At 52.0% G+C, this 18,648-nt stretch overlaps 3 protein-coding genes across 3 annotated transcripts; 2 read left to right on the top strand and 1 right to left on the bottom strand.

Annotated features, from left to right (window-relative positions):
• Positions 1-1,504: 1,504 nt before the first annotated feature.
• On the top strand, positions 1,505-3,262 carry EMWEY_00022820 (oxidoreductase, putative; the record flags this gene model as incomplete). The annotated part of the gene is made up of 4 exons (XM_013480723.1): positions 1,505-1,939; positions 2,160-2,582; positions 2,753-2,834; positions 3,174-3,262. The coding sequence occupies 4 exons, from the start codon at positions 1,505-1,507 to the stop codon at positions 3,260-3,262; spliced, it is 1,029 nt and encodes a 342-aa protein (XP_013336177.1).
• Positions 3,263-5,294: 2,032 nt separating this feature from the next.
• Positions 5,295-9,589, top strand: EMWEY_00022810 (hypothetical protein, conserved; the record flags this gene model as incomplete). Its single annotated transcript, XM_013480722.1, has 2 exons — positions 5,295-9,310; positions 9,526-9,589. 2 exons carry the CDS (start codon positions 5,295-5,297, stop codon positions 9,587-9,589), a joined length of 4,080 nt encoding a protein of 1,359 aa, XP_013336176.1.
• Positions 9,590-9,957: 368 nt separating this feature from the next.
• On the bottom strand, positions 9,958-17,870 carry EMWEY_00022800 (Trichohyalin, putative; the record flags this gene model as incomplete). Its single annotated transcript, XM_013480721.1, has 15 exons — positions 9,958-10,034; positions 10,378-10,654; positions 10,780-10,909; positions 11,068-11,155; positions 11,280-11,529; positions 11,765-11,839; positions 12,026-12,122; positions 12,366-12,486; positions 12,758-13,536; positions 13,772-13,965; positions 14,206-14,352; positions 14,601-15,003; positions 15,218-15,507; positions 15,695-16,473; positions 16,784-17,870. The coding sequence occupies 15 exons, from the start codon at positions 17,868-17,870 to the stop codon at positions 9,958-9,960; spliced, it is 4,794 nt and encodes a 1,597-aa protein (XP_013336175.1).
• Positions 17,871-18,648: the final 778 nt, after the last annotated feature.

Genomic DNA, 18,648 nt, shown 5'->3' with positions numbered 1-18,648 from the left:
AGGAAATTTTTTCCTGCTGTCGGCCCAAGCATCTTCAGTGTTACGTACACCACGCAGCGTTCGTGTGAGTGGGGTTCGGAGTTGCCATCTTCCCCTCTCATCCATGAATGAGGTGTAACCAGGGAACCGCAGTCCTCAACCTTGGCGAAGAATTGCCGTGAGCTGCAGATGAGTCAAAGTAGTGAATGTAGGAACTCACCAGCCCAAGCGACTCACCGCACCTGTCACACTCCAGGCACTTTGGCACCAGCGGCAGAGGGGGGTAGTGCCAATCACCCAGGGCTTGCAAAGGCGCCTTTCTGCACCTCTGCTGCATGCATTAACACTGAAACGAATTGCTAAGCAGTTGCCTTCAGTGGGGAGGCTGCATGCATCGACTGCGTCCAGAACAGGCGATACAGCCCGTACCACAGAGTGCCTCAGATCCAGCCACCGCACCCCCTCTAATATAAATCAGAAGACGTATGTTGCGTGAAGAGTTACGCTGCACACAATGAAATGCAACAGCCAGAGAGAGTGGCTGCGGCAGCTCACAGGTGGACTCTACTGCAAGGGTTGGGGGAGTGGCTAACCAGTGCAGCCTAGTGTACCTTCCCGTGGCAGCGTAGAAACGTTAATATACATGAGAATATCAGTCTTTATGGAGCGTAGCTAAGGTGTGCAATAAGCAATCCCGCATAAAAGCGGACCCTGCAGCACCCCAGGTCACTCAACTTCTGTCGAAGTTAGGAAGAAAACGGGTGAAGAAACACAGTTGGGGGAACGTTTGGGAGAGTTAACGCCAGAAGAAGATAAGTCCGACGCTACTAAAGGGGGAGATGTGGGAGAAGGACTAACCGCTGGTCCGCCATCTACTGCTGCAGACCACGAAGTCGAAGCATGCCACTGCAAGCTACGGTGCTGTGCTAGAGGTGGCAACTTCAGGCATAGAAGAAACATATGCAGTAAATCTCTGGATAGGAAAAACAGGAAAAGTGAGTCTCTCGAATTAGTTTTTCTCGCTGTTGAAAATAATGCTGCGGCCGACACTCGCCTGCCAAGCCCTGAGCAATCCGCATTGGAGGTGCCAGGATGCAACAACGTCTTGCAGCCTCCTGGAAACAAGAGCATGCTCTCTCTGTCTTGTTGAAGATCTTTATTTAGCGGCGTAACTTATACATCAACAAACACGCCCGCGTCTTAGATCCCACAGCACCTCCCATCGTTTATCCAAGACACCGGCCAGGTGTTACGCAAGGGATTCTGCACATTTATCCCTCAGGTTGCTTTTCGACAATCACTTGGTCCATTTATTTAAATTCCCTCTGTTGTACTTGTTGTACTGCTCGGCAATAAGGTGCCAACTGCACCACTGTCGCCGACGTGCAGCGACCCTGTAGCAGCAAGCGCAGGCGTGGTTCTGTATCTGTTTTTTTCCTCTATGCATACACTTTGATGCATGCAAATGGCGGTGAAAAATACGTGGTATATTCCACGAGTTGGAAGCATGGAGGGGATTATCTGCATGGGCGGGGTGTTCTTCTTGTTCCCTCTGCTTGCCTATTCAATTGGTGTGTTAGGAATCATCGCAGCCTACTTTGTTGTAATCGGATGCATCATACTTCTCTACGTGGCCCAGTTGTTCCTCAGCCGCTCTGCCCGCCTATCGAACCCAGAGTTGGCCGATGCTAAGGCCCCCTTCTCCCTGAAAGGAAGGCATGTTTTGATAACGGGCGGTTCCAAAGGGATTGGATATGCCATAGCTAGAGAAGCAGTAAAAAAAGGAGCGAAACTGGTCACACTGGTTGCCCGCGACGCCAGTGCACTCCAAGAAGCACAAAACAAATGCGTGGAGATTGCAGACGAACTCGGATTAGCCGTTACCGTTCAAACCGTTTCTGCAGATTTGGTGGACCCCACGGCGGCCATTGAATGTCTTGATCGCGCAGTTGCCTTGAAGGTAATACCAAACTTTCCGAATTTCTTTACAGATAATGCAGGTGTCTCCACTTCTGTTCATGGCGTCTATATGCGTGCGTATTTATGCTGATGAGTTAAAGACGCATGTGTACGCACCTATTGCATCAAGGCAGCTGCAACTTACCTAGTTGCATGCTACGCCGTCGTTGCTTGCTTCATTTTGATTTTCGGGCTTGCCAAACGCTTCTCTTATATTTTAGGGCTCGAAGAGGGACTCAGCAGCCCGAAGGAATCAGGATGAAAAGCAGGAGGAGGCGGATGTCCCTATAGAAGTGTTTTTCTGCAACGCAGCTGACGTAGACCCTCGTCCTTTCTGTGCTTTGGGGAACAGCAATATACAGAAGACGGTTGCGATGAATATCAGTACACCGTTCTTGCAAGTCAAACACATCCTGCCTAGCATGTTGAAGCGCAAGTTTGGGGCAATCTGTTTCACCAACAGCCTCGCTGCATTCGTGCCAATTTACGGCTTCTCGACATACAGCGCCACCAAGTCAGCACTCAGAGCATTCGCAGAAGTAATCAATCAGGAAGTAGCTGGCATGGATGTGCTCGTCGCTAACGCCTTTCTCCCCAGTGTAAACACACCGGGGTACGAAAGGGAAAAACAAGTTCGTCACCGAGTATGTTCAAGGAACACGGAACAATAACGGGTCTCCTAAACCCTAAGCCCGCGGTATCCGTTACATCATTACCTACATTAGCGTTGAGCCATTGCTTTGTGGAGAATTCATAGAAGAAGCATTGTTTGTTTTTACCTGTGTAATAGTTCAAAGGTTGTAACTGCGCACAGCTTACTGAAATTCTGGAGGAAACGTCTAAAATCAAACAGCCAGAAGAGGTGGCGGAAAAGCTTGTTGACCATTTAGAGGCAGGTACGGGAATTGTGAAGTGTTTTCCCCAGCCACCGAACCTGCGCTACCCTATGCATGCACTGCAATGCCAGTATCGATGATGCACCGGGATATGCACCAATGCATTTTACATTGCGCATCATCATACACTCCACACTGTACTCCACTATACTTTGCAAGCATAGCTTGCTTGTACCCTTGCTTGTACTCACTGCATGCTAGAATCCGACTCCGCACCCTTCTTGAGAAGATTCTGTTGTCAAAGGGGGTGATACAAGCCGTGTCACCCTCTTTGGCAAGAGGTATTCCTTTCTTTTGTCTGAAACCTTCCTGCATGCTTCTTTCTGGTTTTCTCAACAGGTCACCGAATCATTACTGTGGATTTTGAAGGCTGGGTTTGCGCGCGGTTGAATGCCGGATTCTCTAGAGGTGCGCGAAGCCTACACTGATCCGTGAATGCGACTATCTAGTGCGCTGTGACGGGCGCATAAGGAATGTTCGTTCGGTCGCGTGCACCGGGTCGGTTGTGGAAATAGGCTTCCTTATGCGTGGCTGGGGTTTTGTGGGGATGACCTGTCGTAATTTAGAGTTGCAGAGCCTAAGATAGCAGCCCGTGCAATTTTCCTGTACTTTTGTGGCCTTAGCGGAATCCCTCGCCAGCTTGTTCTACGAGTTCCTCCTGAGTGGTATTTTCCGGTGGGCGCACCTGGGCTTTTTGTGTATGCGTGGTTAAAGCTTCACACCTCCTATATGTAGCGCGTAGTATCTGTTTGCCATTTTGCCCATTAATGCTTTAAGGCTACTGCCCCTTTCGTAGCACCCGCCGCCGCGGTTGTGGCGGCCAGTATATAAATCCGGTATGCGGATATGATTGTATGCATATATATATAATATATAATATATATACTGGATCGAAGTGGGTAGCGTATGCGTGTTCGCAGCCTTGTCGGTCTAGGGCTCTTCCTTCAGTTTTTCTTCATCATCATACGGGAGCAGCCTGCCGCGTTACGAAGGACAAAGCTTGCCTGAAGCTCGCATATTGTTCCGGGCGGTACATGCGCACCGACCACACGAGAAGGGACGCGTATCTGTGCTTGCCAAGTTCGAGATTTCTCGTGGGCGCAGTGTCGTGAAGCGGACAATAGTAGACACGCTGCTTTGGTGGCAGCATTCGTTCAAGTGAACGCGGAGCTGCACTGGCGTACGCCTTCTAGCAGTTGCGCAAACTGGAGGGTACGAGCCCATTTTGTCTCCATATCAAGAGACTGTGCAGCAAAGGTAGACAATAAAATTTACATCCACCTTCCTCGTATGCTTCTGAAGGCGGTGTGGGAGGGGGAATTCGTTTTCCTCCAAGTATTTTTCGGAAACGGCCCTTGCGTCTAGGTCATAAGCAGTGCCAATACTGCAATGAAATTTTTACAGTAGCTTTAGTAGTAGATGGGTGAAGCCGACGAAACACCAAAAGGTGGCAGGCAAGATACCGAGAAGAGAGCCCATTGAGGCGAAGGTGGTGGTGGGAAACGATCGCTAGTTATAGCGGGGGGGTGTGACCTTTTAGTGCCACGGAGTTTGTTTACATTCGCGCGACATGTCTTATCCCGTCTTTATTCTGGATATTGAGGCTTATGGGTTCTTCAAGTCAGTTGCGTTTAGGGTTTAGGGTTCTGGTATTTGGTCTATGTTCACTGAGCCTGTGAAGAACAGGGAGGCCAGCACAAGCGTGCTGCCGAATTGGCTCTATTCAGGCCACAGGTTTATGTAAAAACATAATCATTTGCCACGTTGTTAAAGCTGAAGTAGAGAAGGAAGTAGCGAGGGCCCTAGATTGTGCAGAGCAGGATTCCATCTCGGGTTCAGCTGACCGTTGTCGGTTGCGAGGCAGGCGGGCGGTGTGGCCTTGCGGGCTTTAGTTGTTTGAGTGACCGTCTTCTCCGACTGATTATTCTGTTTTGTTGGATGGTTACAAAAATATGTTAGTTGAATCCATAGAGAAGGCTTATGCAGGTTTTTGTGACGCTTCCCTCCTGCAACCGCCCGCGCAACGGCACTTCCCAGCGCAATTGCGTCGACCCACTTGGCTGTCGATAGTGTTGTTTGTCTCACTGACTCTTGCCTTCTTCGGCTTTTTTGAAGCAGGATACTCTTTTTCATATCTCTTATCTGCCTTCACGAATTCTCGAACGGATTTGCAAGGCAGCCTCGTGCAGCAAACACTGCACAACATGACTCTGTGTTGCTGCAACCCTTCGGCGACTCGTCTTTTTTCTCGCCGACTCATCTTTTTTATTGTCTTCGTCTGGGTTTTCCCTCCTCTCTTCAGCGTAATTAGTTGAATATTGGAGCATCCACCAGTATAATCCTGCAAGTATACAGTGAAACTGCAGGAGGACTGATTTTCCCTAGCTTCACCACCTGTCCAGTGGGGTGGGAGTACAATTTGATGGAAAGAGAACCTGTTCCTGTGGATTTTGCCCCATAATGCACAATATCCGACAAAATTGCCAGAAGGGTCCGTTGGATGTGGCGGCGAAAACAGGCCCTGGGGCTCGCTGCCCCTTTTCTATTAGCATTGAGCCACCCTCGCCCCACTCTAGTGCCACTGCTTCTCCCCATTATGAACAGGGTTCATCTGGAGACCAGTCTCCTAAGTTCCAGGGTAGTAAGGGTGGTGCCAGTTTCAACAGTGACTCGGATGATGGTGTTGACGCAAGCGTATTGTGTCCCCACTACGACGAGCACCACAAGGGAAAGCATTACAAGCAGTTCTTGAGGCAGAAAGCAGCTGAGGCTCAAGCGATTAAAGAGACTGCTCGTCCCCCCCTTTGGAGAGTACCTATTGTTAGGCAGCCCCTTCCTGTAAGCGTGGAAGAATTCAATTCAGCAGAACCCCAATACGCAAAGTTTGTCAAGGCTCTATGGTCGCACGCTAGAACCACAGTTGAAGACAAAGAAGCAGCTGAGGACTTCGCACAGTCCCCAATGGGCCAGGGTAAGGTCCCCGAGCGCTGCCGAGAGCTCGACCAAGCGGGATGGAGGCGGGGCGCCCTTATGGAGCATTGCTGGGAAGACCGGCCTGGAGCTGTAGGCAGACCGCTGAGTCCTACAATTATTCGGCAGGGTCCTTCTTGGCTAGTAGATGCTGAGGGTTATGATGGACCGTACGGTTCAGCCGGTGACCTTCGGTCAAAGGGCATGGCGTATGAAAGCCGGTTCCAGCTCCCGACCCTCTCCTCCCTCATGAAGGCTAAACACGCGGTTTTTGTCAAAGCAAAGGACCCGAGAAAAGCTCGAATTGCCTCTCAAAGGCAGACTGCATCGGCGCGGCGGAGCAGACAGCCCCAGCGCCTAGGCGCCGGGCGTTGCCAATCCTCTCCTCCTCAGCTGAAGTCCCCCACCGACCCGTCAGAGAGCCGGCCGCTACAGCAACAACAGCACCAGCTAACTCCTGCGGCTCTCACGCCATCTTTCTTAAAACCTCCCTCCCCACCGGTGTCTCCGGACTCTAGTATGCGCAAGGGTCAGCATGGATCGCCAAGGGGAAGTATGCCTCGCAGTCCCAGGACCTCTGCACCGTCGTCTCCCGCCGGTTCCCCCAGAAGGAGAACGACGGAAATCAGGAGCCCCAAAAGCCCATTGAGCGGACAAAAAAAGAATGAGAGTGCGGGGGAGAGCAGCTGGACTGTGCAGATTAGAGGAAAGGGAAAGTACCAGTATCCATTGAGCTACATTCGGTGGAAGCGAGAGCGGAGGCGCATGAGAGAAAGACTCAGAAGACTTCGAGCTGGCGAGATATTCACAAGTGACAGACCAAACGAGAGCTGCACAGACTGTGAGAACCCTAATCTTTGCTGGGACCCACAGCCACTGACGGAACACTTGCATGCTGTCCGCAGCTTCGGCTCTGCGCCAGAGGACGACGCCTCTTCAGGTACCGATATCAGCTCCTCCTCTGACGGAAGCAGCAGCACCGGCACTAGCAACAGCGGCAGCAGCAGTAGGAGCTGCAGCTCTTCCCGTGAGGACGAAGGGACTCAACAGTATAGACTGCGTACGGCTGCTTGTGCGAACTCCTCCCCGTCTTCCCCGTTTACGCCTTCCGGCGCAGGCGTCGTGCCCCCCCCACCTGCACTGTATCCATTTGCTGGGGCGTTATCAGGAGTTGCTGTTGGCAGCTATCTTCATACACCTTCTGGGTTGCCGTACACGCCCGTTCTTCCAGGACTTCTACAGACTTCTCAGGGCAACTTAAGCCCAGGGGTACCTCTCCGTTCGAGTGGCAGCATACAACAGCAAGCACCATGGCTTGTGCCTAGGCACAACATCGCAGGGGCTGCTCTCACGTTAACCCAGCCCGGCATTGCACTGCCTGCACTTCAACATCAGCATACCTTGCTGGGACGGCAGCATGTTCAACAGGGACAGCTCCTGGGGCACCAGCTGCAGCAATTACAGCAGACACTGCTGCATCAACCGATTCAACGGAGCTGTTTGGCGGTACAGTTTCCAGGGACAGGTGCCATGTACCAGACGGTAGCCGTGCAGCCGTCTCAGTCTGTTTGCTTTGAACACCAGCAACGGCAACAGAGGCAGGAATATGGAATGCAGCAAGAGGAGCAGAAGCAGCAAAAGGATTTCACAAGCGAGTACCCACAGAAAAGAGGTCGCCTCCTTCCGACAGGCCAGGACGGAGTTGTCAATTCACGAGAAGTACGGGACGGATGGAATATCAGGGAGGCGTCTATCTCTCGGTCGAGACAACACTATGACAGCAACAAGACACACGCGCGATATCGCAGCGAACCGCCACCGGCAAGACCCCGCCCAGGGATAAGTTACCAAGATCCCCTTTTGGCTTCAAATGCTTCTGCACCACAACGTATTCTCAGCTCAGCTGCCATCCCGGCGACCCAAGGAGGGTGGAATGTGCTAGACCAAGCCCCACCGCAAGCAATGCTAACGCAACCGCTAACACAGCCCATGGTAAACACTCCATCACAGCTAGTGTTTGGGAACCCTCAGTTGGTGTCAACCGGGTCGACAGTGGTTCAAGTTGTCCCTCAGTTGGTGCAGGAGCCGCCTAACGTACTTAAGGGAACGTTGCAGATGGTTCAAGGAGCAACCGTACCTGCAGTACTCAGCGGGTCACCTTCATTGGTGTCAGCAGGAACTCAACAGACATCAAGGACTAGACAACAAGTGCACCCTGGACACCCTTGGGTTTTGTGTGGAGCCGGTGGATTGCAGCGGCAGCAGCATTTGGAACCTGCTGCTACTAGCCAGAGGAGTGCATCGTGCAGCCCTACGGGGCTTTCTGTGGTTGGAGCGCCCCTTCCACTTCTGCCTCCGCAGCAGACTCCAATTGTAGTTGGACAGCTACGCCAGCAGCCGGTCTTGGTGCCGCAGCCGCAGCAGCTGTCCAACCGTATTCAGCAGCAGCAAGCTGTTGTGATAAACAAGCAGGGGCAGCCTGTTGTGGTACAGTGGCAGCAACAGCAACCGCTCGTGATACAGCAGCAACAGCAGAAACCTCTCGTGATACAAATGCAACAACAACCGCCGCAGTCTGGTACGATGCACCAGAAGCAGCAATCGCCACAGCAGAATGCCACTCGTTTACCTCAGCAGCCACCAACTGCCACAATCGTGATTCAGCAACAGCAACCTCCGATTGTCACGCTGGAGGAGCAGAAGCCTGCGACTAAATCAACACCCGAAGAGAAACCAAAGACTCAGTGGCTGTGGAGCTGCAATATCGATTGCGGGGCCCAGTGTGATGGAGGCAGCCACTCGACTAGCCGCGGGTCACGGCAGAAGCAGCATCCACCGCAGCCGCATCCAAGACAAAAACATCAACCACCGCAGCGTCTACTACGAACCCAAGAGGCGGAGCCAGCTCCACCCGAAGATGCTTCTACGGAGGCACATCCAAGCTTAATTCCCACTGCTGCAGCAGTTCCTCTTGCTGAATCAAGACAGTGTGCAACAGCGCATCAACTTTGCCACACCCCCAAGCTCCCTTCTGGGAGTGATGGCACTAAAGAAGCACTGCAAGATCCTTCACAAGCTTGCATGTATCTTCAGCCATTACAACAGCAGTTGCATCCTGTCTCCCCGAGGAGGCCGCAAGGACCGCAGCAACAACACAAGCTGCGCACGCCGACAGCGTTGTCCACAAGCAGCCCCATTCCATTTGCGTCCGCTTCCCCAGTCACCCAGAACATATTCGCGTCAAGTAGACCGCTGCAAAGCCAGATTTATCAGCAGCAGCAGCCTCCCCGAGAGTACAGGCAGTCCCCGTGCTGTCAGCCACACAGAGAGGAAAATGCAGCTCAGCGTGAGCCGCCCTTCAAGTATTTGCCCTTTACATTTATCTCGGCAAAACGGAATATCGCCTGTGGGATGGGAAAGAGAACAAGCTTGAAGGAACCGCCGGCTGCTGTTTCCCCACGGATTCAGCAGCTGCAGCAAACCCCAGATCCCTGCGGCACAACTGGGTGCGAACTTTCAGCAGGCGTTTCTTGCAGCATATAAGCCACATTTTTTGTTTCAATGCTCTATAGGTTTTTATTATTCGCTTGCTGCTGCTTGTTCGGCACGCAGCTGCGGATTCTTGGAAAGAAACACAAGAGAACAAATTGATTTTTACCACGAAGCTGTCTTCCTCGAAAGAAACATCGGGGTTGTAGGGTAGGGTGTATGTTGCCGGCAGGGTGGCTCAGGCAATGATTGAGACGGAAAATATACGGAAGAGAAACAAGGGTGGAAGTGTTTGAACATAGTTCGAATAAACTTAACGTAGGTGTGCATGTTTTTCCCTCGTTGGCTCTCCATGCAAGGAGAACGCAGCTCAGTTTAGTGTTCTTTACAGATGGATCTAAAGCTTCCATTGCTACTTGAACATCCTTTTAAGGCAGCTCACACTTACGTGTGTATATATTACCATTACGATGTGTTGCATTGCACCGTCTACACAATATAGCTGTCGGGTTTGCAGTAAAGCTTAATGAATTCTACTAATAGTACTGAGTTGCACATTTACCCTCAGTCTCTCCCAGGGAAGCTAGCATAAAATGCCCTCTAAGAGCAGGCCAGAACGAGCGGGTGTGCGTTTCGATCAGAACAAGTAAGCGCTACGCATGAACTAGAATGGGCGCTCCGTCACTCTGCCGCTGCACATCACGCAACAGCCCCATGACTGGCCCTCCACCAGCAGGTCGCCTGAGAGAAACAAATTGTAACAGGCAGAACCACAACAGAGCAAGAAGGCAAGGAGTCAGTAGGTATACCACAGAACAAACACTAAAAAGCAGCTTACGGCTGGCTGGCGGTAGCGGAAAGCATAAGTCTCAGCGCGACGAAAGGGGGGAAGAGCAAAAGATGGAGGAAACAAGTTGTCTCTATTGACCAACTTGAAAAGCACGCAGGCACCATATACGTTAGCGGTGTTTTGCCCATACAGGAGAATAGCGCTCAGTAAACTACACCTGAAAAGATGAAATCATAAAGGTTGTACTTCTAGCACTTCACAGTTGTACTAAACAAACTTCTAGACGTATCTCACTCAAGGGGTTCCAGACTCCGCATCGTCCACAAAGTATTTTGTGCTTTAGCAGGCCCGCGAGCTTTCGCTGCGTTTCTTTATTTTTTTCATGTGTCTCAGCCACATGCAGGGAGAGCAGCCGTAACTGTTGCGAGTAGTTTTCCTCTGCAAGGCGAGCGCTTGCTGCTGTCTCCGTTGCTGCTGCAACAGCAGCAGCAGCTGCTGCCGCTGCTTCCTCTTTCGAGCGACGCAGCTCGTGACGAAGAGCAGCTCGCTGATCCTCAAGTGCATGAACAGCCTGTAGCAGCACAATCAACAAAGTACACCCCCACTACTGACTCGTGTGATTTGGCAATAACACGAATATCCCAGGAATGTACGCAGACGTGTCTTTCTAAAGAATGCACTCATGATGTAAGTCACCTTGAAAGCGCTGCTAAGCTGCATCTTCAGGATGCTTAGAGCTGCAGCCTCAGCTTGCAGCTTCTGTTGTAGCAGCAGCAGCTGCTGCGCGTATACACCGTCTCGCTCTTCAGTAGGAATACGGAGGCCCCTGAATGCGAACAGCAACAGCAGCGGCAGCATCAACAGAAAATGCCCCACTGGTGGAACCAAAATACAACTGATGCAGCTGCACCACCTCTAGCAGCCGATAGCAACAAAATGTCTGAACAAAAGGGAAAGGCAAGAAGGCGCCCTGCATGCACGCACGTCAAAGCCGTTCCTTGTTCTACTGAGTCTGCCGCATTCGATGTAGTTGCGCTGGTAGGCCAAGCGAAACCCTCGGCAGCGGCATCACCTGAACAGAATAGGCAGACTAAACACAGCAAAAGCTTTCAGCTGCCCAAGGGCAGTGAACCACAGACAACGAAAAGCTGCAGCAGAATAAGGGATAACGGGAAGAGCCGAAAATCGATCCGAACCTGCTGATGTGGAGCCTTTAGAAGCAACAAACGGGGACAACTCTCCAGCAGCAAAAGAAGGGATAGTAGGCCCTGGTAGCAAAGCAGCACCAACGTCCAGCTGTGCGGAACAACGGCTGCTGCTGCTCCTTGTAGGGGATGTGTCGGTTGTGATGCTCCCCCCTGTACTGTATGCTTGTTTTTTGAGCCGTACAACCTCTGCCTGCAGCAGTGCCACTGCGGTTTGTGCTTCCCGGAGCTGCGCTGCTCCCTGTAAACAATAATGCAGATACAAAGCAGAGGAGCATGGAGGGGCCCACAGGAGGACACTAGTATTTCAACAGCACAGCAACATCAACGCCCCATCAAAACGTGCCGGAGGGCTGAAACACCGGGGGAAGGATGCACTGCTTATCTTGTTTCGACCGCGGGGACTACAACATAAATGGAATTTAATGATTAAAAGTTCCCTATGGTAGGCCCGTTGCGCATTTGAAGAGCCCCACCTTGTTTGCTTCAGCCATTCGCTCCTCCAGAAGACGCACCTCAGCCACCGCCGCAGCGACTTCCGCTTCCGCTGCCTACAGGGGGAAAACAGGAAGAGGAAAACCCTACTGCATCAAAAGGCTTATGTGGGGACAGCAGATGCAGCAGCACAACACTAAAACACCCAAAACAAAATCATTCACGGGTGACCTGGATGGGATTATAAGTGCGACAACGATAACAACTGAGAAAGGTTGAGAGTCAACGAAAGTAGCTCCGACATGTTGTTTGCTTATGAGTTGACGGGCGTCTCGAGTCGAAATCTTCTCGCCGGAGCTCAAGAGAATAGCGCGCGCCTGCGAGGCGCCCCTGAGACCGCTGATTTGCAAACCACAATACAAAAGTGCCAGCAACGACCGTAGGATGACAGTAATGAACATGGGTGCAACAGAAGCCAAAGAGGCGCAACATGATCCAATGGATCCGTCAGTTCTATCTCAGATGTTCTAACGAATGACAACTAGTATTGAGCCACTGAAGCAAACAACCGGTGCGGCAAGGGTTTTGAGGGGGCGCATGGGCAATCAGACAACTCAGAGCGACATATGGGAATTGGCTTACACTGCAGCAACTTCGTCCACAGCCTCTGATCTGAGAGCAGCATATGCGGGGCAGCGCTGCAACTGCAAGAGCAGCTTTGAGTGCTGCAGCAAACGGGATAAGCCTCCGTCTACACTGCTCACTGCGCGCAGCGCTTGAAGCAGCGAGAGCATGCAAGGTCCTGTGCTGCAGCATCCAACGACAAATAAGCAGATAACCAGTGCAGCATTGGCAGGATACTCATTCAAGTATAGTGCTATCCGCAGCACCGCGAGACAAGAGCATGCAGCAGCAGCAACAGAAGCGAAAGCAGGAGGGGGAAAAGTAATAGACGCAATAAATGAAATAGCCACACCACCTACGGCTGCTCGTACTGCCACGGTTTGTTGTGGTTTGCAGTCCAGCTGAATTACCCGGAGAGCAGTAGAAGCTGTCCATCAACAAGGTCCGCAGGGCGTCGCACACGACCAGCCAAGCAGAGAGCCAAACTGCCTGATCACAACGGCGCTGGCGAACTGGTTGCAGTGGGCCTGCTACGCTTTCTGCCCTCTCTGCTGTTGCTGATATGTGTGTAATGATCCGGTTAATCGGCTGCTTCTGCACCAAATGCAGCAAAACCAGCAGCTGCACATGCAACTCACGGAATGTCTGTAGGAGAGCCGTTAGCTTCTGGACAAGAAGTTGCAACAGCCGCTCTTTCGTTGCTATTGCTGTTCCGCGCCATCCGGATAATGTAAGGCCTGCAGCTGCTGCTGCCCCACTACAGCTCCCCAACTGTTGCAGCCATTTGCTGCATCCAGACCGAGGAAGTTCTTGTTCGTCCAACTGCTGCCGCGGAGGCGGCAGCGGCGAACAGCCGCGCCACGGAAAGGGCATACTTAGATCTACGTGTTGGCGTTGTTGTTGTTCTTTCGCCGAAAGAAAAGGCGTGGACTGTAGCGCTATGTCATGGGACTTCCGCGGAAGCATGTCAGACACCCGTAGCACTTCCTGTTGCTGCTCCTCTTGAGGATATTCTAATGCAGCAGTTAACTCGGCAAAATGCTGTTTAGACAACGCCTGGGTGTCTGCAGCGACGTGGTTGTCGCCACCTGTCCTCCTGTTGGTTTTCCCAGCCTTCATGAAGGCAGATGCAGCATTAGCAACAGCTGCCAAGGCTGCTGAGCCTCGCTGCAACTCTTCCAGTAACGCCCTGAGAAACACCAAACAGGCATTCGTCAAGCAATGTGGCATATCTCACCCTTTTGGAGGCAATGTTTGCTCGGGACGAAGTCCAGGCATACAGTACCGAGACCAGACCGCCTTGACACCGAACAACACAAGCAAGGGCGGCGGAAAATAGCAGTGGATTTGCCAGTGGCAGCCCACACATGACACGAATGCTTGTTTTAGCCGAACTCCCAACCATAAAATCCTAAACCCTGAACGAAAGGACGTGAGCTCCTTGCCCGAAAGGATCCGAAACGCTGCCATTGTCGCTTCCTTTCTCTGCATTCAGCTGCTGCCTCTTCTGCCGATTTTGTTGCTGGGGGCCGCTAAGAGCATCGTACTGCAGCGAGACGGCCAGGAGAGTCAGGGAGACAAACCGAGTAAATGCAGTACTGAGCTTGTCAGTTTCCTTCTGAATGCAACCAAACATACGTGGAAAACCCACAGGGAGTTTCAAAACAGTCAACAGCTTCAGAGTGGAGCAGCAAATAACATGTTCGAAACAGCAGCATAGCTGACGGCCAACAGCAAGGTAGAACCCAGGAGGAGCGGAGACTGTTTGCAACTAGCATAACTAGCCCTTCAAATGTGCATCAGCAGCAGCAGCTATAGCAAAGGAGTGGGGAGCAAAATAGGGGAGCGCGCTACAGACGTGCAACTTCTCTATGAAGTCGTCACATCTGATGTGGATTCGTTGGGTCACAGGTTGAGCAGTGGCACCAACAGCATTAGCAGCACGCTCTAGGATTGATGACACCGTAGAAATGGACGCTACAGAATCCATGGCGGCTCGGCGAGCCTGAGAAACCCAAATGCATACAACAGCACAACCATCACCAACTGCACCAACTGGATGCAATTAGTAGTCATGCACCTAGTCATACACGCCCGCCCTTACGGCAGCATGTGAGACAGCTAGCAGGTACAGCAACTGGGATCAGCATCAGTTTAAATAAACAGCAAAAGAGCAGCTTGCTGGAGCAGCAGGACTTAGGACCGGAAGAACGCAGAAGCAGGAAAATGCAGATACAGATAACCATCTCTGACCTGCCGCGTTGCGGTTCGTATACGCCAGGCCAGACCTAGAGACCGAGGAAGGCGGTTGGAGGGTGTTTCTGCATCCAAATAGTCTACGCTATTCGCGGAGAGGCCATCAATGCCTTGCTCTGCTCCAGTTCCTGCTGAAACTTCTAGGCTAGCTGCCCAACACTGTAACATGTGCTGTAGATCCCCTAGAGCAGCAGCAATGAGCCGCAGCAGCTCCTCTTGTGCTGCTACTGCTGCGGCTGCTGCAGTAGCATAGCCCCCGGATGGCAAATCCAGACAGCGCAGAAGAGGCATCCGCGTGTAGTCGCAGCCAAGCAAGGTACTATAGTAGGCAACGGCTTGCTGCTGCTCTTGTCGCAGTTGCTGCTGGCAAAGCAAAAATTGCTGCTGGTCTTCTTTGGCTCTGCAAAATCAAAGGTACGAAAAAGAAAGCAACCAGATCAGCAACACCAGAAAAACCTCACACAGGGGCGTTGAAAAAGAAGCAGCAGTGGAAACACTAACAGCAGGAGTCAGCAATGACGACGACAACAGTGCCAAAAATGCCAGCAAGCTGGTGCCTTGCATAGTACCCTTTTTGGCTACGACGGGGAACATTGCTGTCGCTGCAGGCGTACCGTTGTAGGAGCAGCTGTTCTTGGTCGTGAGCACGCGCCAACTCCTGCTGTTGCTGTCTTATCTTCTCTTCTTGGTGTTGGTGTAGTCGGTCGTACTGCCTTTGCCGCTCTGCGGAGTCGGCAGCCTGCTGTTGTTGTTGCTGCTGCGCATCCTCTTGCTGTTGCTGTAACAAACGAATAGTAGCCTCGAGTTGTTGTTGTTGTTGCTGCTGCTGCTGTCTTTCCTCAAACGCCTCTAAGTGTAACCGCTCGTTCTCCTCTATCTTGAGCTGCAATTCCTCCCGTAACACCTGAAAATACCAGCACTGCACGTCGCTAACCTTGCATCCTCACACAGCAGTCTCATTTTGCCTTCTTCTGCTTCTTCTGATATGCTATCTATCGCATTTTGGTGCCGAGGCACGAACACCAACTCTCGTAGTGCTACAGAAGTAAATTCACAGTCTGTGGTAGCAGCAGCACGACAGACATGCATACCTCGACTTGCTGCTGGAGTGCCTTCAGTTCAGCATCCTTAGCCGCTGCACTACCGCCCCCCAGTAACGACAACCCCCAGCTGCTTGCTGCGGCACTTCCAGCCGGAGAAGTGGCTCCCGTTTTAAGTAGAAGTAAATGTTGTTGCTGCAGCTGTTGCTGCAACTGCTGCAGCTGCTGTTTGTGCCGCTTCAATTCCCGTTGCGTAGTATCCAAGTCGTCCAGGAGCTGGCGTTGCGTAAACTCCCCCAGCGCCACCTGCTGCTGCAGTTGGCTCACAAGCCCCTGCGGCTCTTCTTGCTGCCGCTGTTGTTGCTGCTGCTGTTGCTGTTGTTGCGATTGATGCTGCTCCCCCCCCTGTTGTTGTTGCTGCTGCTGCTGTTCCTGCTGCTGTTTTTGCTGCTGTCGAAGAGCTTCCTTAAGAAGGGTGTTCTGCTTCTTCAACTGTCGGTACTTCTGGCTCAAGCGCTCTACCGCCTCCCAGTCATGGACTGCCCCCGCCTGAGATGAATATGCTGCTGCGGTTTCTGGTGCTCCAGCTACTGTATCTGTAACCGTTGGGCCTTTATCACCTGCTACTCCTCCTGCATGTGCAGAAACCGGCCTTGTTGATAAAGCAACGGGGGCAGTGCTGGACGGTTTTGTGGAAGCAAAAGTTGTAACTGTTGGAGCTGCTGTCTCTTGCGCGACAGCAGCAGCCGCAGCAGCTGATGCATGTACCGGAGCAGCGTCTAGTGTCCTCTGGGTCAAATCGGAATCCGTCGGGATTCCTGACGCATCTCCTGAAGAAGACACAGCGTATGCTACTGCAGCTCGTTATTCAAACCTTGTATTTCCTGCTGCCGCAGCCATTGCAGGAACGCAACAGTGCCAACCAGTGGCGAAGCAGCAGCAACATGAGCAACAACACTTCTAGCTGAAGTAACCCATGCAGGGAAGAACGAGGCTTTCCTCAACCTAACCGGAGCTCGAAATATGTACTGCAAAGATTAGCAATCTATTGAAGCTAAAAGCATAGTAGGTGCACAGCTCATCTACCCGTGCTGTGCGCGCTTGATATCGAGGTTTCAACCCCTGTAGAAGGTGAATTACCTGGAGAAGAAGCTTTTGAGGGGTCTCCCGAAAGAGCAGAAACTCTAACCTCATCCGGGGAAGCGGCAGAGGCAAGAGCTGCAAACGCAACAGGACTCCCAGCCTCAGGAGCCGCTTCAGTGACCACAGTTGAATCTTCAGTGACCACAGTTGAATCTTGGGGCGCTGAAACATGCACGGCACCTTCGTTGTTAAGTGCCCCGGAATACACAATTCTGGAGAGATTATGTGAAGAAGCGTGTGAACGGGTCCCTTGCAATCCGCTCGCCTCCTCTGCTGCGGCTGCTAGATGTACAGCTTTTGCGTCTCCTAGCACACGCATTTGTGGGGATTCCGTTGCAGAGGCTGGTGTTGTTGCTGGTGCAGGAGACCTAGGGATCGCAGAGAACTCTTTAGAACTACTTCGCACAGTATATGCTGCTGGCTCAGGGGCAACAATAGTAACAGACGTATCCGCAGGGGCATCAGTAGTCGTAGCAGAACGACCAGAATCAGCACCCAAGGCAGCAACAATGCCGGAGAAGCTCGCAGGCGCTTGCGCATCTACTGGCATTTGGGGGCTATTGCGTCTGTTCCAGCTTTGGGCGTTGTTAATGGCTGTGTCGCTGTCGCTGCCGCCCTGATTCACGACCTCAGCAACGGAACCCTGATTCCCATCTCTCAAGGATTCTCCCCTATTAAACGGATGATTCCCGCCATCCGAATTGCCCAAGTCCCCAAAAGCTTGTTCCTGCTCCTGCTGCTGTTGATAATGCTGTATTTGCTGCTGGGGTTGATGCTCGGCTGCCGACGCCGAGGCCCACTCCCCGAATGCGTCACTAACCCCGAACGGAGTGGCAGGGGCTACTGCTGCTTGTATAGATGCTCCTGCCTCTGTTGTATGAAGGTTCGAAAGTGATGAATAATCAGTTGATGCACGAAAAGGACCGAACAATGCAGTCTCATCTCCAGCCAGAGGTTCTGCTGCCACCGCAGCAGAGTGATGAGGTTGTTGTGGTTTTTGCTGCTGCTTCTCCTGCTGTGCCGCCTCTGGAGAAGCTCCTTCCATTGAAAATGCATTGGAAAGTTCATCTAAGGGGAAAGACATACTGTATGTAGCTGCCGTTGCTGCATGTGCCCGTGACTCGCTTGCCTGTATCCCAAATGCTGTTCCTCCTCTTGTTCAGAGTGCCCTTGCTCCAAGAGATGTGTTTGTTCTCTATCATCTGGGAAAACTGAATAGTTAAAAAGCTGAGAGGAAGGAACTTCTGCAGAAAAACAAGGCAGCCGACCGCAGACGGCCGGGCATTCCTTCGCTCCACGCAGTTTGCATATGTGGAAGCTGCCCACACGTTAGGACTGTTCCTCCCCGTTATATGAAAAACTTGAATATTACTCTGAAGTTAATCGTGAAAATAAATCCAATGCTCGAATTTCCAGTTGCTGCGCAGTTCAAGGGCCCCTCGGCGTCGGCTGCGGCCCGAGGTCGTGGTGGAGTCGGTCGTTGATGTCGAAGGTGTTTGTTCATAGTACCAACATTTTACTGTTTTCAGCTCTAAAATATTGGACAAGGACCAAAATGTCTTGGCTCAGGAACTCATATAAACGGGCACTCATATAAGTTGAATTATTGGCCAGTGGCATTGGCTACAGCTTGTCTCGCTGGTCCCCGCCCACAAATCGGCAGCCTTCCAGTAGCAAACAACGTCTGCATATCTATACGCCTGAGAAGGGTATAATTCAGAATAAAGGAACTGGTACTTGTGTAAACCTCCTCAACCACCCACCCCCCACCACCCGCCCTGGGAGCACGACAGTGGTCAGCCTTTGAACTGCGTATTTCCCCTTTTAGCAGTTGAGTTGGAACTCAGAGAAGGCTAAATGCC

The sequence above is a fragment of the Eimeria maxima genome, genomic scaffold (assembly GCF_000499605.1).
Source record: "Eimeria maxima Weybridge genomic scaffold, Emw_scaff225, whole genome shotgun sequence".
Lineage (NCBI taxonomy): Eukaryota > Apicomplexa > Conoidasida > Eucoccidiorida > Eimeriidae > Eimeria > Eimeria maxima.
The sequence above is the reverse complement of the archived record's forward strand: the minus strand, read 5'-3'. Positions and strand labels throughout refer to the sequence as shown.